This window comes from Erinaceus europaeus, chromosome 9, assembly GCF_950295315.1.
Source record: "Erinaceus europaeus chromosome 9, mEriEur2.1, whole genome shotgun sequence".
Taxonomy (NCBI): Eukaryota; Metazoa; Chordata; class Mammalia; order Eulipotyphla; family Erinaceidae; genus Erinaceus; species Erinaceus europaeus.
In genome coordinates this window covers 56,373,411-56,396,919 of record NC_080170.1, presented here as the reverse complement: position 1 = coordinate 56,396,919, position 23,509 = coordinate 56,373,411, and the positions used below count along the sequence as shown (strand labels likewise).

The 23,509-nt window shown below is 50.8% G+C and overlaps 1 protein-coding gene across 5 annotated transcripts; it reads right to left on the bottom strand.

The window, feature by feature from the left end:
• Positions 1–2,866: 2,866 nt before the first annotated feature.
• On the bottom strand, positions 2,867–23,270 carry SPARC (secreted protein acidic and cysteine rich). 5 transcript variants are annotated; one of them, XM_016190662.2, is made up of 10 exons: positions 23,117–23,270; positions 12,605–12,712; positions 11,465–11,530; positions 10,438–10,525; positions 9,069–9,190; positions 7,433–7,553; positions 5,866–5,999; positions 5,146–5,294; positions 4,261–4,409; positions 2,867–3,889 (listed from the first exon to the last, which is right to left on the bottom strand). In XM_016190662.2, exons 2-10 carry the CDS (start codon positions 12,659–12,661, stop codon positions 3,861–3,863), a joined length of 915 nt encoding a protein of 304 aa, XP_016046148.1. In that variant the 5' UTR covers positions 12,662–12,712; positions 23,117–23,270; the 3' UTR covers positions 2,867–3,860. The 5 variants fall into 5 exon arrangements, with proteins under 5 accessions (XP_016046148.1, XP_007528828.1, XP_060053954.1 ...); XM_007528766.3 differs by having other exon boundaries at positions 11,465–11,527; XM_060197971.1 differs by having other exon boundaries at positions 12,605–12,672; positions 23,117–23,135.
• Between the last annotated feature and the right edge of the window lie 239 nt (positions 23,271–23,509).

Below are 23,509 nucleotides of genomic sequence, written 5' to 3'. Positions count from 1 at the left end.
CACCACTGCCTGAACACTTAATATTTAATTCATTTTCTTTTATGAGAAAAAGAGTACTGCTTAGCTCTGATGGCTTTTGGTAGTGCTGAGGATGGAACCTGGGACTTTAGAGTCTTCCACCAGGATTTCACAGATGAGGAAACAAGGTCATCCAGTCCTGCAGCTGGTGGTGGGAGAGGGGGCCCAGACAATCTTCAGGACTCAAGCCCCTTTCATATGAAAAGTCACCTTGAGGAAAGGTACCTGTCACTCAGGTATAGGAGTCAATTTTAGGAGAGCTACAGGTTTGGCATGGGCCTAGAAATAATTATAATTCAGCTCTCCATAGCTCTCTTCTGTACTTTCCAGTGACCACAGAGAAAGGCAGTTTTGTCACAGTGAGTCTCCAGTTGCTGAGGTTGGGCCTCTTATGTATGGTAGGTATGTTAGAATATATTGAACAAATAGATGAATGGTGAATGGATATAGTTGCTTAACCTGGTGTTTCATTCTCTCTTCTTTTTAAGTAGTTTTTGTTTTGTTTTGATTTTTGTGTTGTGTTTTTTGTTGTTTTAGAGAGACTCTAGAATCACCTATCTCTGGCATACACAGTACCAGGGATCAAACTTGGTTTGACCTCATCTGTACAAGTTCTCAGCTCTGCTGCTGAGATATTCCCCCCACCCAGCCTGATAGTTCATATATATATATATATATATGATATATGTATATATTTTTCCCTTTTGATGCCCTGGTTTTTATTGTTGTTGTAGTTATTATTGTTATTGATGTCATTGTTGTTGGATAGGAGAGAAATGGAGAGGAGGGAAAGACAGAGAGGGGGTGAGAAGATAGACACCTGCAGAACTGCTTTACCACCTGTGAATTGGCTCCCTTGCAGGTGGGGAGCCAGGGGCTCCAACCGGGATCCTTAAGGAGGTCCTTATGTTTTGCGCCACATGCATTTAACCCGCTGTGCTACCGCCTAACTTCCCCAGCCTGATATTTTTGATAATAACATGCAGGAAAGAGACAGTTGAAACTGCCTCTAGGACTTTGTGAGAACTGTGGTGGTTATAGTTGAGGGTAGGGAACATAGAACTTTTTTGTTTTTGTTTTATTTTTGCCTCCAGGGCTATTGCTGGGGCTCGGTGCCTGCACTATGAATCCACTGCTCCTGGAGGCTATTTTTTTTACCTTTTGTAGCCCTTGTTGTTTATCATTGTTGTTGTTATTATTGTTGCTGCCATTATTGTTGTATAGGACAGAGAGAAATAGAGAGAGGAGAGGAAGACAGAGAGGGTGAGAGACAGACACCTGCAGACATGCAGACCTGCTTCACTGCTTGTGGAGTGGACCCCCTGCAGGTAGGGAGCCAGGGGCTCGAACCAGGATCCTTACACTGGTCCTTGGGCTTTGCACCATGTATGCTTAACCCGCTGTGCTACCACCCAGCCCCCCCCCAACATAGAACTTTTTTAAGATTTTTTTTAACTTATTTTATTTGCTAGAACAGACAAAAAGTTAAGAAGGAGGGATAAGGAAGGAGAGAGAGAAAAAGAGATAGAGACCTGCAGCACTGCTTCACTACTCATGAAGCTTTCTCCCTGCAGGTGTGACTAGGAGGCTTGAACCTGAGTCCTTGTGCATGGTAATACATGCACTTAACCAAGTGTACCACCATCCAGCCCCAGTGACATAGAACTTTGGTGTTGGGAGTGGTGTGAAACTATCCCTCAGTAGTCTTATGATCTTGTAAACTACTATTGAGTCACTAATAAAAATGTTTAAAAAGGGGAGTCGGGCGGTAACGCAGTGGCTTAAGCGCACATGGCACAAAGCGCAAGGACCTGCATAAGGATCCCGGTTCGATCCCCTGGCTCCCCACCTGCAGGGAAGTCGCTTCACAGGCAGTGAAGCAGGTCTGCAGGTGTCTCACCCCCTCTGTCTTCCCCTCCTCTCTCCATTTCTCTCTGTCCTATCCAACAATGATGACAACAATAATAATTACAACAATAAAGCAACAAGGGCAACAAAAGGGAATAAATAAATAAATTTTTAAAAATGTGTAAAAATAAAAGAAAGGAGCAGGGTGGTGGTGCACCTGGTTGAACGACATGTTACAGTGCGAAAGGACCCAGGTTCGAGTCCCTGGCCCCCACCTGCAGGGGGAACGCTTTGCAAGTGGTGAAGCAGGGCTGCAGGTGTCTCTTTGTCTATCTCCTCCATCCCTATGGATTTCTGGCTGTTTCTATCCAATAAATAAAGATAATAAGAAAATACTTTTAAAAAAGAAAAGAAAAACAGGAGGATCGGGTGGTAATGCACCTGACTGAACTCATATGTTACAATGCACAAGGACCCAGGTTCAAGCCCCCAGTCCCCACCTGCAAGAGCAAAGCGTCACAAATGGTGAAGCAAGGCTGCAGGTGTGTGTCTCTGTTTCTCTCGCTCTCTATTTCTGGCTATCTCTATCCAAAAATTAAAGATCATTAAAGAAGAAAGAGAAGGAGGAGGAAAAAGATGAGAATGAGAAGGAGGAGGAGAAGAAGGAGAAGGAGGAGAAGGAGAAGGAGGAGGAAGAGGAGAAGAAGAAGGAGAAGAAGAAGGAGAGAGGAAAAGGAAAACCAGGATCAGTGTTGGAAAGACACAATAGTACTACCCGGAACTTAACTGGAAGAGGTCCCAGGATTGAGCCCCAACACCTCCAGCAGCAGAGCTGAAAGGTGCACTGACAAAAAAAAAATAAAGAAAAGAAAAGAAAGAAAAAGAAAAGGTGGTGATACTGAAAGTGAAAGCACAGCAGTGCTCACTGCCTGTGTCTAGACAAATGTGTTTCTGTATCTGTGCAGTCATGGATCTAACACAGGCAAAATCACTCAGCAAGGCCATTTTTAAGTTGTTACTTTTTATTTTTGAAAGATTTGTCAAACTCTCCACATCTGGGTGAGTTTGCACAATTAATCAGAAGCAGCTTTTTCATGAAATGCTTGGAGGCGAATGGGTTCTCAGCCTGTGAGAGTTGACCATACCATTGACTTTGAATATTCTCTTGGTTAATAGGAAGAAAAGGGAAGAGGAAAAGAAAAGAGCATGCTAGAAACCAAGGGAGAGACCGCTCTCAACAACCCTCTAAATGTGAAAAACAAAAGCAACAACACAGCCAACTCAGCAGTCCTCACACTCTGTCTGATGACTCCCAAATCTTCCTCTCTGAGTCCTTTCTGATTGGACCTGGAAGCCCTGCGGTACCTGGGGCCCAATGGGCAAGAGACACTGTGGGATATGGCTCTCCCAGAGGCTTTCCTGAGTTCAGGAAGCTGTTGGGCCCTGGCTCCCAAGAGTTTGAACAAACAACTTCACGTGGAAGCAAGAGCAGGGAGCAGTGAGGGTGGTGAGGTGTCTCTGCCACCTCTGTTACTATCCCTAAAGCAATCACCTTTCTGCGGGACTGCTGGACTCCCAGGAACTGTCCCCATTCACCCTCCAGTGCTAGAGCATCTTTCCTAATCAATCAGTGTCACCTGTCTGTTACTTCCCCATGCCCCCCTTAAGGCCACGTAGGCATGACACACACAGCCCCCTCCTGACTTAAGGCAAAAGTTTACCCCATAAGTGTTAGTTTTAAGCAGAGAAGCAGAATGTGCAGAGCTGCAGGCCATGGTGAAGGGCAGGTGTGAGTAGTGGCTATGTTGGGGGGAGCATGGCTACCAAGGTCATGGGCAGTTAGTTTCTGTTTTTAGCACCGTTAATATATTCACTTAGATCTAGATTAGCACCTGTCCCAGGCAGAACAACAAGCCATCCAAACATTTTAAACAAGGGGGAGACAAGTGGGGGGGGGGGGGGGTCAGGGAGTCTGGGTCAGCGAGGAGGCAGGTTTAGATCACCAGGTCCTTGTCGATGTCCTCTGCAAAGAAGAGAGTATGTCAGCCTGTGTTCCGGGACTTCTCTCCTACTCAGCTCTGGGCCAGCAGCCAGAACAGGGGTCCAAGATTACCCCAGAAGTCAGTGACAGGGAACCCCGGTGTGACTGACCCTGGCCCCACCACTCACACCGCTGCCAAGTCATACTTCCTGTTTCCCCTCTGGGGACTGGTCAGTTCCCAAAATAGTGCTGGGATCAGAGAGCAAGAAGACTAGAGGAAGGAAGGAGGGGGAAAGCCAGCCAGCCAGAGGAGGGTTGGGAAGGGGGGGCGGTCACCAGGCCGAGAGGGCAGAGCTGGGTGGCTGGAGGCAGGGGGCTAGGAACTGGGTGGGTGCCCTAGCTGGGACACTCACGCTCCTTGATGCCGAAGCAGCCGGCCCACTCATCCAGAGCGATGTACTTGTCATTATCCAGGTCGCAGGTCTCAAAAAATCGGGTGGTGCAGTGCTCCATGGGAATGAGGGGTGCACGCAGGGGGGCCAGCTCAGTGTGGGACAGGTACCTGTGGGAGATGGTGCCTGCCTGAGCCTTGGGAGGCCCCACCCCAACCCCAAAACACTGGGTGCAAGTCTGTCCCTGGAGAAGAGGTGATAGATGGTGGGTGGGCTGTGTTATGTGTGTGTCCTGTGACACAGATGCTTGGCTGCAAATATACAAGGATGGATCTAAACAGGGATGCATGGAAATAGTGATGCTACCTTCCAGAGCGATGTGGGAAGGGACTCAGGGCAGGCTGACTCCTGCACAGAGCTGGAACCTTCAGTGAGGGCCCCCACTCCTCCGCTTGTACTCCCCCGCCACGTCCTCCCAGCTGGCCTCCACCCAGAGCTCCATTCCAGATGTGTTCCTTGCTCTGTCCTCAGCACAGACCACCCCAGGGAGCCACAGTGACGCCAGTTTCTTCTCCCACCCCAGCCCCCACTGTCATCCCGGCCCTCTGCATGCTCCCTCAGGCCATTGGTGGGAGCTGGCTTCTCAGCCTGGGCTGCAGATGTGTCATTCCCTCCCCCTGCACTGACTCACAGAGAGAGCCTGGGAGAGGTGCAACAGGGAGGTTCCCAGAGCACAGAAGACCCTGTACACAGGGTAGGCATGCCTGGGCCCACAGGATGGACAGGGTGCCCACAGGCTGCTGAGGGGCCTCCCTAAACAGGGGGCGCCCACCAGCACTAACCCTGTTCCCCCACTCTACCCCCAAGGCTGGCTGGGCATCGTGTGCTTTTTGGGCCCTGCCTCACCCATCAACAGGGTGCTGGTCCAGCTGGCCGAACTGCCAGTGCACAGGGAAGATGTACATGTTGTAGTTCTTTTCGAAGTCCCGAGCCAGCAGCTCCACGGGGTGATCCCCAGCTTCCAGGCGCTTCTCATTCTCATGGATCTTCTTCACCTGTGGGGGTACATACATGATGGGGGCCCAGGCCAGTGTGCCAGCCAGTGTCCCCCCTCCCACAGGAGGCAGAGCTGGGGAGGTGATGTGGATGGGCATCAACTCCTACCAAAGATGGGTTGCTTCAGGACCCTCCATCCAAGGGACTTGGGGCCATACAGCCCCTGGGGCCTGTCTTCACAAAAACCCCATCTGCCCATGGGACCCAGGAATCTGCATTCTGCCCTCCAAGACCACAGACCACCTAAAGCCAGGTCTGTCACTGAGCATAAAGCCACTGACCCCAAAACAAGGCACCAAGTGGCTGTGTCTTTTTTTTTTTTTTTAACCAGAGCACTGATCAGCTCTGGTTTATAGTGGTGCAGGGGCTTGAACCTAGGATTTCAGAGCCTCAGGTACGAGAGACTCTTTGCGTAACCATTATGCTATCTACCCCCACCAGCTGTGTCCCTTTTATAGAACAGTGAGCAGGGCTCACAGACCCTGTGGCCTAGGCAAGGGTGTCTGAGGCAGCTGGAGGGGCTGCCATGCCCTTGGGGCCCAGTTGGAAGTGGGGGTTGGTTTCTCTCACCCGCAGCTTCTGCTTCTCAGTCAGCAAGTTGTTGCCCTCATCCCTTTCGTACAGAGTGACCAGGACATTCTTGAGCCAGTCGCGCATGCGCAGGGGGAACTCAGTCAGCTCAGAGTCCAGGCAGGGGGCAATGTCTAGGGCCAGAGCATAGGGTCAGCACAAGCCAAAGCCTCCTACCCTAGCTGCCCCCCCACCCCACCCCCGCCCCCAGCAATACAGTCTGTGATCTGGACACACCAAACCTGGTTCCTCCCCAGAGGGAACTGCATGGAGAATCTCCCGGTTGCCACTCTCCCCACCCCAACTTTAATCCAACCTTCTGCGGAACAGGCTCTCTGGCCCCTCCCCTCAGGATGGACCCTGAGCAGAGGCCAGGATGCCCATGCTGATATTCTACCTGGAAATAAGGAGTAACCTCAGGTTTGCAGGCTGGGGACCAGGGTGTCAGCCTCCAGAACTTTTGTCATGATAAAGATTCCCTTCTGGGGTAGGCGTAGATAGCATAATGGTTATGCAAAGAGACTTTCAAGCCTGAGGCTCCCAAATCCCAGGTTCAATCCCCCATACCACCATAAACTAGAGCTAAGCAATGCTCTGGTAAATAAATAAATAAATAATTTTAAAAAGATTCCCTTCTGGCCTTTTGATTTAAAGACCCAGAATATAGGGTCTTGGCATGTCCCCCACTTTTTAAAAATATTTATTTATTTATTTTCCCTTTTGTTGCCCTTGTTATCTTTTATTGTTGTTATTATTATTATTTTATTGTAATTATTGTTGTTGTTATTGATATTGTAGACAGAGAGAAATGGAGAGAGGAGGGCAAGACAGAGAGGGGGAGAGAAAGATAGACACCCGCAGACCTGCTTCACCACTTGTGAAGTGACTCCCCTGCAGGTGGTGAGCTGGGGGCTTGAATCAGGTTCCTTATGCCAGTACTCGTGCTTTGTGCGCTTAACCTGCTGCACTACCGCTCAACTCCCAATGTCCCCCTTTTTACTGGCCATCTTGAAGGTCAGCATGATTTATGGAAGCCATGTCATGGGACAGCCCCCTCCACCACTAGCATCTTGTGTATGAGTCTGTCTGTGGGTGCAGGGCCTGTCCTCCCTCATCCTGACCTGTGGACAGCTCTTCTCTCCTCCACCAGTAGTACCGACTGTATTCCTGGAAGAGGCAGCTGAACACATGTATTACCAGGCAGATGGGAGTGGAGTTGGAGGAGAGGAGGAGTTAGGGCACTGACAGGCTTTAAAGTACCCAAATTCAAATATTTTCAAGCTGTTCCAGGCCCAGGTAGAGCATCACTTCTGCTTTTTCAGAACTGAGTAGGATGGCTCTGGTACAGCCCTGCAGAACCCCCTCCTTTCTGTGAAGCATGGGTACCCCTGGATGACAGTGATAGGCTCCAAGCCTCTGGCCCCCAGCCATGTCCTGCACTCAGAGCTAAGAGGAACTCACTTGAGCTCTGTCTCATTTCATGCCTGGGGCTTAGATGGGAGGGACTTTCCCAGGATACACAGCACAGGTGTGGCAGAGCCTGAGGGTGGGACCCAGGGACACTCACATTTGCAAGGTCCGATGTAGTCCAGGTGCAGTTTGTGGCCCTTCTTGGTGCCCTCCAGGGTACACTTGGTGGCAAAGAAGTGGCAGGAAGAGTCAAAGGTCTTGTTGTCATTGCTGCAGACCTGTTGGAGAAGCCCAGAGCTCAGCTGCATGCCTGAGGACCCTCTTAGCAATCCCCATTCTGCCCATTGCAGAGATGGGTACACGGGACATGCAGGGGCATGATCAGCCAAAATCACAGTGAGTGGGCAGTTCAGTGGTGAGCAGAACATCCCCTCTGAGCACCATGCTGAGTGCCTCTGGTCTCTGAACAAAGGCAGGGCTACAGTAGGGGTGGGAGAGGATGGTGTGCAGAAGAGCCCCACAGGCCTGGGACTGTCAGCCCTAGAAGGCTGCTTGAGGGGCCTCAGGCCAGCATCTTCATATTAATGAGAAGATGACACTCTGCTCCCCTGGCAGCTTAACAAGCAAGGTAGCTTCCCTGGTTTGCTTCCCTGCTGGAGCCACACCAGGCAAAGCTGCCTACTGACCAGCTCCGCTTACAACTGTGGGTGAGACCAGGGAGACTGAACAGAGGCAGTGCAGCAATGTGTGTGCCTGGGTTTCTCTAGCCCCCACCAGGGTCCCCTTAGGATCCAGCTCTGTCACCTTGGGCATGTGGCTATCTTAACCGTCAGCTGGGAGTATAGTGTATGTGCCTTCTTCTGCACAGGGGGCAGCCAGGCAGAGCCAAGGCAGGAATGGCAAATGACTGTGTTGGGATGAGGGTTGATTGTTGTGTTAAATATCCTGCCAGTTTGTACTTAGTGTTGCTCCTGTACCACTGAAGAGACTTCACAGTCACTAGGGACCAGAGGGTTGGGGACTAGAAGGGGAAGAAGGGGAGGAATTGACAATGATGCTGATATTTGGTACCAAGGATAAGGCATATTGGAGTGTGGGGTACCAGATTTGCTGCCCAGAGTTAGAGTACATCTTGTGTGATGGCTGGTACAAGTAGGTGTTCAGTAAGTCTTTACTTGGATGGAGGAATGGTGAATGGATTATAGGTGAGTGGATTGATGAGAAATGGATGGATGGATGGATGGATGGATGGATGGATGGATGGATGGGAAATGGATAGATAGATGGTGGATAGATAGGGAAATAAACAGAAGGTAGATGGATGACTTAATGAATGGTGGATAGACAGGTGGATGAATGGATGGATGAACAAATGGATCCTACTGGGGTTTGGAAAATGTTTGATCATATATACAGAGTAGTAGTAAATTCTGCACAGCATCTGATAAATCCCTACCACAACCCTATGACATACTGTTCCTATCCCCTCTTTAGATAAAAATTCAGCCACTGAGCTAAGGCCTCACAGCAAGTGAGTGTGAGGTGAGGTTGGAATCCATCTGCAGCCTGGCCTCAGAACCCACATTGTAGGCCTGATGCTCTGCTGAGGAGGCCTCCCAAGAAGGGCCCTCACCCTGCTGGAGCTGGACCTGTGTCATCTCACAAGTCTGTCATGAACCTGAGAGATTCAGAGACAGTAAGCCCTGCCCAGTTCACTCCCCTGTCCCCAGAGGCCTATGGGCAGCCCTGTTCTGAAGGCCCAGTCCCAGCCACACCCTGTCCTCAGCCGTCACCTTCTCAAAGTCGCCGACGGGGGCCGGGCAGCTGGTGGGGTCCTGGCACACACACATGGGGGTGTTGCTCTCATCCAGTTCGCACACCTTGCCATGCTTGCAGTGGTGGTTCTGGCAGGGGTCTGGGAGGGCACAGAGCCTGAGTGAGTGTGACATCCTACCCCTCCAGATGCACCTCTGGATGTGAGCCCTAGGCCATGGCCCCACTCTTGCCTGTTATTCAGTGAGTACCAGGGATTGACCCTAGGGCCTTGGGCACACACACCTTCTGCTCCATCACTAAACCAGCCCCCAGCCCCCAGACCAGGCTTTGGGCAGCACTCAGTCCTGCTAAACCTGGCAATTAGCATTTGACTCAGTCTAGGGGTTAGAGATTCAGTGTGAGGCCAGGAATAGGCACATTGGGGGTTTAATAGACAATCTGGGTCCTACTGGATGCCTTAGGTGCCCCCTGAAGATCCATCTGAATGAGGCAGCTCTGAATTTCTAGAAAAACTCAGAAAAGTCATCTTCACAGAGCCAGGGAGCCATAGACCCCCAGAGGAGGAGAAGGAAGAGCCCGGAATCATGGAGCCAGAGTGTCTAGTTCACAGGATGCTGGCGGTAGGGAGGAACTCAGAAGAGGCCTCTGTGCCATAAAACCTGCAGTCAGGATGTGCACCCAGCCCAACCTCCTCCCTCCCCCCCAGCTGGGTGGGGGCTCTGTCATCCTGTGCCAGTCGCCTCTCAGCCAGCACCCACCAGCAGCTCCCTGCCCTACCTCCTGCAGCTCCCTCAGTCCAGGGCCAAGGACACCCCATCTTTACCTATTATGGGAGGTGACCATACCTACAGCTCAGCAGGGAGGGAGCAAGTGTCCCAAGACCCTCAGAAGTGGATAGTCTAGGTGCCCTGGGCTTTTTCCCAAGTTCATGTCACCAAGCTAGTCTCTGTGGAAGCAGCAGGATTGGGCTGCTGCCCATGTCCTGTCACCTCTGTCTGTGGCTCTGGCCCATGGGTGGCACTATGGGTGAGGCCAGTCTCCCAGGGCTCTCTCAAAGCCCAGTGAAATCGAGTTCTAGGAGTGAAGGCTGAGGGGTGAGGGTCATCGTAAGGGCTTAGGCTGAGCCAGGGCCAAAGAGGAGCTCAGATGGTCTGACAGGGACCTCAGTGAGGACATGAAGCCCATGAAGTTGCGGGAGATGGCCATTCCCAGTTGAGGGCCCTCCTCCTGCTGTTCATGGCATTGTGAGGGCCTACACAGACACATATCCCTGCCTGCATGGGATGGACAGCCAGCCAGCCAGCAGATATTCCAACCCTTCAGTCACAGCCCCTCTGCATGTCTTCAAGAGCCCAGACAGAAAGGAAGTCTTGAAGAGTGACCTACTTTCCATCACCACCTCCTCTTCAGCTTCTTCAGCACCTTCCTCGAACTCTCCTACTTCCACCTGCACAGGATTGGCTCCCACAGTCACCTGGTGGAGGGGGAGAGTGAGCCAGGGATCCCCTTGTCCATGCAGTCCACCAGGAATTGGAGAAAACAGACCCCCACAAGGGAGGCAAGAGGCAGACTGGGATGGGGACTGGGTATAGGGGTGAGTCTGGGAATCAAGCCTCACCCTCCAGCCCCCTGTCACAGTGCCTGGAATGCCACTGAGATGCCTCAAGGTCCCAGGGTGACAGGGCAAGAAGGGAAGCTCAGCCCTGGCCTGCAAGCCTGGCCAGAGCAGCTGCCTTTCATGTTTGGGGGAGATGGTGAGTGATGGTATGAGAAAGAGCATCCCACAGTTTGGGGTGAAAAAGTCACTGAAGATAGCACCCCACAGGGCCAGGCAGTAGTGTACCTGGTTGAGCACACACGTTACCATGCACAAGGACCTGGGTTCAAGCCCCTCCTCTCCACCTGCAGGGAGGAAACTTCACGAGCAGTGAAGCAATGCTTCAGGTATCTCTCTTTCTCCCTACTTCCCCTCCCCTCTCAATTTCTCTGTTTCTATGCAAAAATGAAGAAGAGAAGAAAAGAAAAAAGAGGGAGTTGCTTCATAAGCAGTGAAGCAGGTCTGCAGGTGTCTATCTTTGTCTCCTCCTCTGTCTTCCCCTCCTCTCTCCATTTCTCTCTGTCCTATCCAACAACAATGACATCAACAACAATAATAACTACAACAATAAACAAGGGCAACAAAAGGGAATAAAAAATATTTTAAAAAGAAAAGAAAGTAACACTGCAGCTGCAGGGCTGAAGTGAGGGGAGCACTCGGGAGGTTCAGGGCCAGGGACACAGGAGCTAGGGTTGTGCTGTGTGGACACTCAGCAAGGACAGACCCCTTTCCCCTGCACTGAGACCACAGTTCCTGTGAGGTTCCCCGAAGGGGGGAGTGGGAAACTAGGGTGGAGACTGAGTCCCCCACACCTACCTCGGCCACCTCAGCCACAGTTTCCTCCACCACCTCTGTCTCATCAGGCAGGGCTTCCTGCTGCTGCTAGAGGAAGAACAGGGTTCAGAGAGGTCAGGGCTCCATGAAGCAGAGATCTTGCCCAGTGGGGTGTGCTCAGGCCCAGGGGAAGCTGAATGTGAGGCCATGGCACTCAGGGTGTTGGTGTGAGGGTGCAGAAGATTTGGCTTGGAAAGGCATTCCCAACTGTTGTTGCTACTGTGCAGGGTATGGACATCACTGGTGTGGACCAAGCCCCTGACTATAGACAGGAAAGCGGGGACCCCAAAGGTCAGCACACACAGACTGTAACAAAGGCCAGTGTCACCTCCCAGTGTGACCTCAAGATGACTAGAATCCCTGCTGTCATTAATGTTACTGAACATATCTCTTACAGGAGGGAGAAGCGAGCCAAGTGTGGCTTGGAGGTCCTGGTAGGCTAAAGAAGGCAAGCCTCACCAAAGTCTATGCCCAGACCCAGTGCTCCTTTGGAGCACCCACTTTCTCCCTCCTTGCTAGGGCACCCAGGCCCCCTGCTGCCCTTGTGTACAGTCCTGGGAGAGACTGTGCTTCATACAAGGTGGCCATCTCCCTGGGGTGACAGCAACCCAGGGAACAAGCCCAGCCAGAGGGTCCCCTGCATGTTTCTCATGTCCTTGACACATTCTCCCAGTTGTGAAAACATTTGGGGCAGAGGCATTGGGGGCAGCATCTCAGCCTATGCCCAGTCTCTTCCAGCCCTCCACCCAGCCCCAATGTTACGAGCCACTGTGTGGCACCTCCTTATGTTGAATTCACATCTTGCTGGTGCCCACTAGCCCACTGATTCTGCATGGCCAGTCTCTCTGCTCTAACAGCCCCCCATATTCTGATAAAAGCCAGCCTTGTGCACTCCTGGGGACCCCTGGCTACTACAAAACCCTCTTCACATGCCACCAGCATCGCTCTTTGGAATCTCCATCCAAGTATACTCACCCCAGCTTTTTCTCCTGACTTGATTCATTTAAGGGGGGGAGAGATTGTATCAGTAACTTAGGAGGGGAACTCCCCCACCCCCGCCATTGCAAATGCAGGTGAAATTTTTGGTGGTGAAACCAAGAGGGTGTGTGGGTGAGTACTTACAGGAGCAGCCATGGCCCTCCCGGCCAGGCAGAGGAGAAAGAAGATCCAGGTCCTCATGGTGCTGGGTCCTATGGACAGGAGGTGTCAGTGAGCCTCTGCACTGAGTTCCTGATGGGCAGACAGAGTGAGAGGAGCAAGTTACATGACAGGGTCCTTGTTCTTGTCTCTGGTCTCAGGGGAGGACTCGGCCAATGCTGAGCTGTCTCTCACGCTTACCCACTCCCTGCCCAGCAGAGGAAGCCAGCACCACCTGCAATTGAATACCCGGGCCCACTGCCTTTGTGTTTATTTTTATAGTTTCCCTCTATTTATGACCAAGTACACAGCTGTTTCCATGGATGGTAATGCCTTAAAGTCTCCCCTTGTAATGATACAGTCACATAGCTTTTCTGTCTTGTTTTTAAGCACTTCAAAGAGGGGGCTGGCTAATTAGTCAAATCTGGGCAGTGCTGAGCGGAATCATGGTCAGGTCCTCAATGTGCTGGGGTGGCCTTCCCTATACCCTCACTCTTCTTCTTCTTCTACCCCCTCAGTGCTGGAGGCCTGAGATAGTAAGATCGACTTTCCTAAACAAAGAGCTGGGCTGTGGCCTGTGGTGCTGGAGGCCAGGGGGGCCCCCATGTCTCCAAGTCTTTCTCTATCCTACCAGAAGGACAGTGTTTCTCTGGGGGCACTGTCCACACTTATGTGTGTGCTGCCTATGTCCTCTCCTCCCCACAGATAAAGGGTGCTGATGAGCTGGAACATTCTCCTCTGGGTTGCTGCCTAGCCTCACACTCTACCTGCTCTAATCTCATGGTTTCCAGGGCCTTGGACAAAATCTCTCCTGTGGGTTCAAAGCCAAATCCATCCCTAACAGAGGCAATGGTGGGATGTTCTATTCTCCCCCCCCCTAAGATGTATATCTATCTATATACATATAGGTGTGTATAGATGTTTAGAGTGTTAGCAGGATTTATAAACAAAGGAATTAAGGGTAAGTTTACTTAGGAAATAGTACAACCCCCAAAAGGGTATGGAAGCCTGAAAAGAGGCTGACAGGATATATATATATCACTGCTCCCAGCAATCATTTTTTCATCATCATATTATTACTATTATTGTTGTTATTAATTATTATTATTATTATTATTATTACTTGATAGGACAAAGAGAAATTGAGAAGTGAGGGAGATATATATATTTTTTTTTCTGAGAGAGAGCAAAGCACTGCTCCATCATATACCATTCCAGGCCTCACACATACTAGGAACATGCCCCACCTGCTTAGATACCTTCTCAGCATCAATAATCTCTTCCTTATCCTACCATAATGGACATCCACTTCTTAAATGGCTACAGAAACATCTTCCAGACTGACCTAATGTGCTCTCTCAAGCTTCTCCTATCTGCTCTGTCCCTCCTTCTGTGCATGGACTCACAGGTCCCTCTGCCCCCATGGCAGCTCCCAACCACACCTTCCCTCTTTTGGTCCATGTCTTCCATACTGGGTGCACCACCCCTAACTCTTTCCAGTTCCTCTCAGATGACTGAGCACCTTGCAGGAGCCCTGGCATCATGAGGAAGTGCTTAGCATGGAGGTAGATGCAAGGGTCTTGCTCTGGCCATCACTCTCTAGACCCCTAGCAGCTCTCAGCCAGATCTGGACGGTGGGAGGTGAGGCCCCTGGATGCCCTTAGCCGTTTCAAGTACAGCTGGTCTTGGCATGGCCCAGTCCCACCCATCATGAAGTCCGGTTGGAGAACTGGGCCAAGGAAAAGCAGCCTTTATAAGGACCTTTTCATGGGCTCAGACGCCACCTCACCTCCTGTTTCATAAAGGTGTGAAATAAAACAGACAGTTTTAAAAGGAGTCAACTGGAACTTGGCATTGCCTCACCATGTTCCAGCCCCAGGAAAGGCCAGACAGCCCAGCCCAGTTTCTGGAATGTTCTTTCCTCTGGCGGTTGGGTGATTACCTCCTGATTTCCCCATTTGTTAGACCCACACAGACATCTGCAGGTGGTCTGGGCATGAGTGGGAGTTGGGGCATGGACATGGGGCTTATTTTAGTGAAGGGGCTAGTGGGAGATGAGACAGGCAGGGGTGGGGCCAAGAGTGAGGACAAACAGGCACCCGGGCTGAACTCGTGACACAGTGGTCATGACCACACTGCAGAAACAGGTTTATGGAGCCTAGAAATGAAATAAATTTCTCTGAGGTCCTCACTGGAGCAGAAAGCCATGCTCCCCTCTTCCACTGAGGGAGGGTTGCAGGCCAGCTAATCCATCTGTCCTTCCTTCTCTCCCTTCATCCATATGTCCATCACTTTGCTTCTCCTGCCTTACCAGCCCAAATGTCTCATCCCCTCTTGCCACTTGTCCCTGTCACAGCCAAAAAGAGAAAGTGATTATGAACCCCTTAGTGCTTAGTGTCTGTAGGCCTCACATACAGTGGGTGGGAGGCAAGTGGGCATGGGGGGCAAGGACTCTGTGCCCCATGCCTTCCCTGTAGGTATAGTCTCTTCTCAAAGAATGGGGTGGGCTCCATCGGATTCTGTAGAAAGTCTGCAGGGAGGGGAGTGGAGAAAGGGCAAGTGGGAAGACATAGGCTCTGCTGCAGTAACTTCAGCAAGCTCCGAATGCGAATGCAGGGCTAAACACCAAAACTCAGGTTTAGGGGCTGTGCCCATCTCCTGCACCTCAGCCCAAGTCCACACTTTCCTATAAGAACCAGCAGGGGTACAAGGAAGCTCTGTCCAGGCTTTGTGCCTTGCCACAAACAAGGCCCTCAGGGTCATGTGGCAATACTGTTTCTATCTCTTCCTCTCTGTCTATCTGAGGTAAAAAAAAAAAATGTAAAAGGGTTGGTCTTGGAGATAAAGAAAGGAAGGGAGGGAGGGAGGGAGGGAGGAAGGAAGGAAGGAAAGGAAAAAGAAGGGGAAGAAAGAAAAAGAAGGCACAGGTGGTGGCACACCTGATTGAGCGCACATGTTACAATGCACAAGGACAGGGTTCGAGCTTCTGGTCCCTACCTGCAGGGGCAAAGCTTTGTGAGTGTGAAGCAGAGCTGCAGGTGTTTCTTGTCTCTCTCCCACTTTATCTCCCCCTTCCCCTTGATTTCTGACTGTCTCTGTCTAATAAATTAAAATAAGTTTTAAAAAAATCAAAAAAGAAAAAAAAAAGGAAAGAGAGAGAGAAGAAAAAGGAAAGAGTGGGGTAGGTAACATAATGGTCATGCAAAGAGTCTCTCATGCCTGAGGCTCCAAAGTTTCAGGTTCAATCTCTGGCACCACTATAAACCAGAAATGATCAGTGTTTTGGTTAAAAAGAAGGAGAAGGAGAGAGAGGGAGAAGAAGAAAGAAAAGAAAGATGAAAAAGAAAAAAATAAAATAGCCAGTTTACAGCCTTTGTGTCCCTTCAGTCTGTCCTTTTCAAAGTCTTCACAAATTGGCACCCCATTTGGGGGCAAAAAGGAGCCTGTCATCTGGGGGGTATGGATTGATTTGCCAACATCCATGTCCAGCAGAGAAGCAATTACAGAAACCAGGACTCCTTCCTTCTACACTCCAAAAAGAATTTTGGTCCATGCTCCTAAAGAGATGAAAAGATAGGGGAAGATGACCAGATAGCTCTGGACCCCAATTCCACCAGAACCCATAGCATCTGTCATCAGGAATCTTTGTTTTTATACCATCACTGAAAGGAAAGCAAGTCAGGAACTATTTAAATAATCTGAGAAAGAAAAGGGAAAAGGAAGGCCACTCAGAAGTAGTAATAGGTATAAGTATGACTTAGAAAGGAAGTGAAGGCAGGACTGTAGAAAAAAATGGGAGAAAAAAAAGCAACCATGCACATATACATTTATACATAGATATAAAGTCAACCCATATCTGTGACCTTGGGAGAATCATTGAAATTTCTGCTGGAGGGAGATAGGGGAAACAGAATTCTGGTGGTGGGAACAGTGTGTGGAGTCATACCCCTACTATCTTATAATTTTATAAATCACTATTAATAATAATAATAATAATAATGCCTGTCAGCTGTAGAACAGGGGAGAAGAGACCCAGGGAGAGGGCACCCTGAGGAGCAACAGGGCTGAGGCATACCAGCCCCCCTGCCTCAGCAGCCCCCACTTTCATTCTTTTTCCTTGGGGTTCCCCCTCCCAAGTGCTCACAACATCAAGCCCAGCTGGCCCATGAGCTGACCCAGCTACAGGGCAAGAGGAGGGTGTTTCCCCTCACTGGGTGGTCATGGAGTACAGACACCCCCACATCTACCGCCCCATGTTCTGGACACGGAGTCCCTTCTCTCTGCCTTTATTTGCTCTGGAGAAGCTGCAGACCCATCCTGGTTGCCAGCAGAACCTGAAGCCGAGGTCATTCCACTGAGTTTAGAAAGACTGTGGCATGGAAAAGTACCACCAGCCCCCAGCTTGCCTCCCAAAAAGATATAAAGGTCCTCTGTGGACTCTCGCTGGCCTCATAAAGTGCCTGGACATCAGAACTGAGGACTCTCAGGGTCTGGCTATGGCACTTTCTGAGGTGACGGATTCCACCAGCACAGGACAACGTGAAGCTACTTGCCATGTTGTGGTTCTTGCAGGCGCCAAAGATTGCTTGTAGAGGGCTAGGGATATAGCATAATGGTTATGCACAGAGACTCTCATACCTGGGGCTCCGAAGTCCCAGATTCAGTCCCCTGCATTACCATAAACCAGAGCTGATCAGTGCTCTGATAAAAAAAAAAAAAAATGCCTGAGGCTGCAAGTCCAGATTCAGATTCAATCCCTAGCACCACCAACCACCATAAGCAGCTGTGCAGTACTCTGGTAACTCTTTCTCTCTTTTTTTTTTTTTACCAGAGCACTGCTCAGCTCTGGCTTATGGTGGTGCAGGGGATTCAGCCTAGTACTTTGGAGCCTCAGGTATGAGAGTCTCTTTGCATAACCATTATGCTATCTACCACCATCCCCCCTCTCTTTTTTTTTTTAAAGTTTTTTAATTATCTTTATTTATTGGATAGAAACAGCCAGAAATCAAGAGGGATGGGGAAGATAGGGAGAGAGAGCATTGCAGCACTGTTTCACCACTCACAAAGCTTTACCTCTGCAGGTGGGGACTGAGGGCTCAAACTCTGGTCCTTACGTTTTGTAATATGAATGCTCAACCAGGTGTGCCACCACTCTGCCCCTCTGGTGTATGTGTGTGTGTGTGTGTGTGCGTGTGTGCGTGTGCACGTGTGCGCACATGCGCGTATACCTTTCTCATTAAAATAAATAATAAAATATTAGGAAAAAATAATGTTACTTGTACAAAGGAATTGGACTCTCCATTGTATTTCTCTTGAGTTCACTTCACTCTAAATAAGCACGTGTAGCCGGTGGCCACCACATTGGACAGGTTGGCCATCAGCCTTGATGGAGCTTCAGTCCAAGATCTGCCATGTTGCAACTATGGGACCTGTGGAGGGTGACTTTCTCTCTAGGGTTTGATTCATCCCCATCCGTACCTCCTGCCCACAGTCCCATCTGTCAAAGGCTCTAGAATGACGCTTGGTGGTGGCGCACACTTGTATGCAGAGGGGGCAGAGCTGTTTGCAAGACCCATAGATCCCAGAATTTATTCCCCTCCCCTTTGAGTGTTAGTGCCAAGAATCCCAGTTCTTTGTGGATCAGGGAGAATTCTAGGGTTGGGTGGCACAAAGGAGACATTGCTTCTCTGTGTCTGAGGGACACCAGCCAGCCTCCAGCAGACACAATGACACAGGCTGGGCCCCATGCTGGCCCCTCAGTCAGGCAATTGGCACAAGCCAAGCATCCCACTCCCACTGTGTGGCTTGGGGACAAGTGTTGCAAAAGCACACATTCCTGGTAAAGAAAAAAAAAGAAACTCAAAAAGGGGTAGGAGCTAGGCCCCAGCCAGAGAGGCACCCCCATGCAGGTGGCCATGCTGGTACACCTCCCCTACAGTCACAGGGAGGTGACCTTGCCACGCAGTGTTAAGAGTCCTGAGTCAGGTTGTGGCAGCATTGCTCCCCACTCCCCAAAAGAGGAAAAGTTCCCTCCATTCCCAGCTCCCCACAAACCCAGGAAAGCTTCCTCCACTCCCTGGGCCTCACCTACTTTCATTTTGCACAGTGAGGATATAGGTTTAGATTAGTAGTGTTCATAGCTCTGTAACCATAGGACCTTTTCTTCTGCTTCAGTTCAGTATCTGAAATAGTGGCAAATCTCATGCATTTGTTAAAACATGTGAATGCATTCTTCTCTATCTGATCAGTAAGCTTAAAAAAAAAATAGCTGGAAAGACAGCATAGTGGTTATGCAAAAAAAACTTTCATGCTTGAGGCTCTGAAGTCCCAAGTTCAATTCCCAGCACAATAAGCCAGAGCTGAGCAGTGCTTTGGTTTCTCCATATCAATCTCTCTCTCATGAAAATACAATAAAATAAATATTTAAAAAAATCCCGGGGGCAAGGAAAATAATATATTGGTGTTGCAAAAGATTTTCATACCTGAGGCTCCAAGGTCCAAGGTTCAGTCCCCAGCACCACCACAAGCCAGAGCTGAGCAGTGCACTGGTAAAAAATAAATAAATAAAAGAAGGGGGCCGGGCGGTAGCACACAGGATTAAGTACACATAGCATGAAGCACAAGGACCCACGCAAGGATCCCAGTTTGAGCCCCCGGCTCTCCATCTGCAGGGTGGGGGTCACTTCACAAGTGGTGAAGCAGGTCTGTAGGTGTCTCTCTGTCTCTACTTCCTCTCTCAATTTCTCTTTGTCCTAACCAATAAAAAAAATTAAAAGGAAAAAAAATAGCCTCTCCAGGAGCAGTGGATTTGTAGTGCTGGCACTGAGCTCCAGCGATAACCCTGGAGGCAAAAAATAAAATAAAATAATAATAAGTCCAATTCAAATAAATAAAAAGGCAGTATAGAACTATCAAAAGAACTCACTTGAATAGTGTTCTGCTTTATGATATAAAGCTAGCTTCAAGCTACTACATTGAAGGAAGCTTTGGTGCTGTGGTCTTTTTTTACTCAGTTTCTCCTTGGCTCCCCCTAGGGGTGACCACAGATGGAGAGACTGAGGCCCAGCCCTGAGAGACACATACGTGGCAGAGCTGCCTCCTTGCCAACACCCGTGCCCTTTCTCCCTGAAGTCCTGTGGGCACCTGCATCCTGAGCAGACACCCCTCTGGCAGCCACCACTACAGACTGCTGACATTACGTCCCTCTTTTCACCCAACCCTCTCTGTAATCCTAAGGCTTCCCTCCCCAGGTAAAAGGGGTTCACACCAAATTTCAGTGAAAGCCCAACTCTGAAGGGAGTTGATCTGTCTCCCCACATTCTCCCTGAAGACCCTGGGCTCCTGGGCTTGGTCTGGAGGCAAAATTAATCTGCCTCAGACACTTCCTGCTGGTTGCTGTTCTCAATAGTTCCCCAAGGCCCTGCTCAAGGGGCCCCAAGTTCAGGGTCAGGCTCAGAAGCTCTGAGCTGCAGAGGAAAGCCAGCTTCCTGAGTCCTGCGTCTGCTGGAAGCTTGGCTCCGAGGAGGCCTAAGAAGGAACCCACAGGAAGCCAACAGGCAGCCCACTGGCCACGTTGCAGCTGGAAGACCAGACCGTGCAGGCCTACCTACAGACAGTGCTCCATACTTGCTGTCCATGGAATCTGGGGTCCAGAGGAGGGTTAGGGTCACAAAAAATGGAAGAAAAGCAATAGCATGAACATCTACATGCTCCCAGACATCTGGAGACAGGGTCCAGACACTAGTATGCTGTGCCTTCTAAGTGAACCATCGTTGTGCCCTGAGCCTGGTGCCTGAGGTGTGTGCTGAGGCTGGCCAAGACCAGATGTGCACATCTGGCTTGTGTGGCCTCCCATGAACGCCTCCTGGTGTGTTTATGAATCTCCTTAGCACTGAGGACTGTGTGAAGCTATCCTCATGTCCATCTGTGTCTGTGTTTGACCACTGTCTGACAGCCAGGTGGAGGTGTGTGAGTTAGGCTGGAGAGGGAGAGTTATGGGTTGGGCCCTGACCTTATGGCCGTGAGGCTGACTTCTGGCTGTGCAGTGGGTGCAGCTGGTGAGTGTGCTGTTTATAGCCTGCACCCCCCACCATGGGGTCAGCTGCCCTCTTTCTGTCAGTCAGATGCCTAGCTAGATCACCTCTAAGACCAAATGTTCCCATTTACTTCTCATCCTCAGCTCTTATTGAAGATATCTCAAGCCTTCCCTAAAAAGGACTCATTCTCAGCAAGGAGAGAGAATAGCAAGTCCCACCCACGCTAAGACTGGAGTCCACAAGAATGAATGAGATTTCAGTGGGGACTCACAAAATCCAAGACTACACCCCTCCTCCCATTTCCTCTTCAACTGGCAAGGAGGGATGGGGGCCAAGGGCTCAAATGCAGGCCATGTACTTCTTTCAATGAAAGTAGTATCTGTGACTCAAGTGGACTGGTCTTGGGAGTCAGAAGTACTGACTGGAGGCCATCTTGCTGGATCCCCATTTAACAGATTGGGAAACTGAGGCCTGATTAGAGAAGGATCTTTCTCCCTGTCCTGCTATCTCCCCATTGGGTACTACAATACACTCAGGTAAAACTCAAGTAGCTTGCCAACTCATACTGGGTGTGAATAAGACTTCTGTGCAAGTGTGCTTGTCAGCACTCTGGGTAAAAAAAAAAAAGGGAGGTTACATCCAGACCCCAAGAGGGTGAAGCTACCAGAGAAAGAAGCTTGGAATGACCCTCATGTCTTCGGATGCCATCATCTCATCAGTCCTAATCCCCCACTACACAGGGAGACAGTCTCAGTTTCCCAAATACCACCTCCCCCTACTCCCCAAAAGGTCCCCACACTTGGAGACAGGATATTCTGCTACTGCCCTTTAACCTTGGAAGAAAGGAGAAATGATTAGTTCAAGTGGCACTGTTGAAACAGGGGTGCAACTGAGGCGCACAGGAATCTCGGGCAGCCCCCCTACACCTTTGGATGCTGAGGCCTAAACGCCCAGAATTTCTGTCCTAGTATTTGGAGACCATCTAAATCCGAAACTCTGAAGGCTCCCAGGCCACGCCCAACCAGCAGGCTGAGCCCCTGGAGAAAAGTTACCGTGGCAACGTGCATTCCTCCGCAGTGAGTCAGGGGAGGGGGGCGGGGGAAGCGCCTTGGTGGGCGGGGCCTGGAGAAAGTTTCACCAGTCCATCCCTTTTTGCCCCTCCACCGTCCACCCGCCCCCAGCCCTGCCCGGCCTGTGTCGATGTGGCAGCTGAGCTGAGTTAACTCTTTCCCCAACAGCTCCCCCTTCACTTGCATTCGGCCCTCCAGCTCCCCCTTAACGCCCTCGGGAAGTTTGGGACTCAGGCACCCTTTTGAGGCCGAAAGCACCCTCCTTCGAGCACCAGCTCTCTTGTCTCCTTCCCTGTCTCACTGTCTCATACTACTGTGCAAACCATTTCAAAGGGCCCGCAGACACCGTGGAGCCCCTTCCAAGGCCCATCCCTTGGTGGATTCTGATTTCAGGCCCTTTCTTTGAAAGTTTCAGGTGACATCAGACACCCAAAGAAGTCTGCTCTCATACTTTACAGAAACTAAGTCAGAAGTGCCTGACACCCCAGGGCTTGAGTGGGAGCCACTCTGTGTGCCCTATCAGAATGCCTCCCATCCAGGGACAGCTTCCTGGGAAATATGCCTCGCCTGGGTCCCCCTTTCCCCTCGGGTCCTCAAGGGCTCTTGGGAAGCCCACCCATCATCAGCCAGTCCATGAGTATATGGACTCTGAAGAAACGCCACCACCCTGAAAGTCTCCTTAAGGTGGGTTTGGTGCATGTGGTAAGACCATGGAACCCTCTGCCTCTTCCTAACTCTCTGAGCACTCCCAGGCACCTTGGGGGGGGGGGAGGGCGCAGCAGACGTGGGGCCTCAGCCGGATGTACACAGAGTGCTGAACCTGTGTGTGTGGCTAGTCAGGGGGGCTTGCTGCCCTAGGTCACCGTCCTGCACACATGTTGCTCTGGGGCCCGGTTGGGGCAGAGGGCAGATTCCCAGGACCAGTGCTTCCAGAGTCTCCTCTCTGCCTTCCAGACATCAGTCCCTCTTGGAAAGTAGCCTTGACCTAACCTACAATCAAGTCCAGGCTTTTTCTTCTCCTAGAATAGATGGGGAACAGGGGAGCAGAGCAAACCTGCTTGCTGTCCCTGAGCTCTTAGGTGGGATTCCTGTGACAGGAGGTGACTGCCACATATGCAAAGTGGACAGAGAGGACAGGTTGGTAGCTTCAGAAAGCAAAGAGACAGCCGGGTCACAGAAGACCTTTTTTTTTTTTTTTTCTGCAGAACTAAAGAGTCACACTGGCTCCACCCAGGCAACAGGCTGTTCAACCTCCAGCAGAGTGTGAAAAGGAGAGAGTGAGTTGCTTCCCTGTGCTTCTGGATGGTCTCCCCTGCACACACACTGGAGTGGGACTGGAGCCGGGTGCATGTCCCGGAGGAAGAGGGTAGGCAGGGCAGGGTAACGCGTACCTGGGCAGGCGATCAGGCAGGTGGGTGGCTGGCAGGCTGGTGGCTCCAGGCTGTCTGTGAGTCTGCAGGAATGCGAAGGCTTTAGAGCAGGCGGAGGCAGGAAACCACTGGAAGCGCTGGGTTGGGTCTGTCTCCCCTCCTCCTCCGGCTCCTCCCCTTCCCCCCAGGCCTGGCAGCCTCTGTCTCCCACTCCCTTTTCCTCTCCCTGAGGTGGGCTGTCCAGACAGGCTCCCCACTTACCACCCACTGCCAGGGTTCAGAGCTGCTGCCCAGACGGACATCCAGCGAGTGCCAGGGTTCCCCCAAGACAACCTCCTCCTTGTTTAGAGGTATCCAGGGCCTGGAGGCGATGGTTAACCAAGGCATGGGCACAGTCAGGCTAGGAGTGCTGGG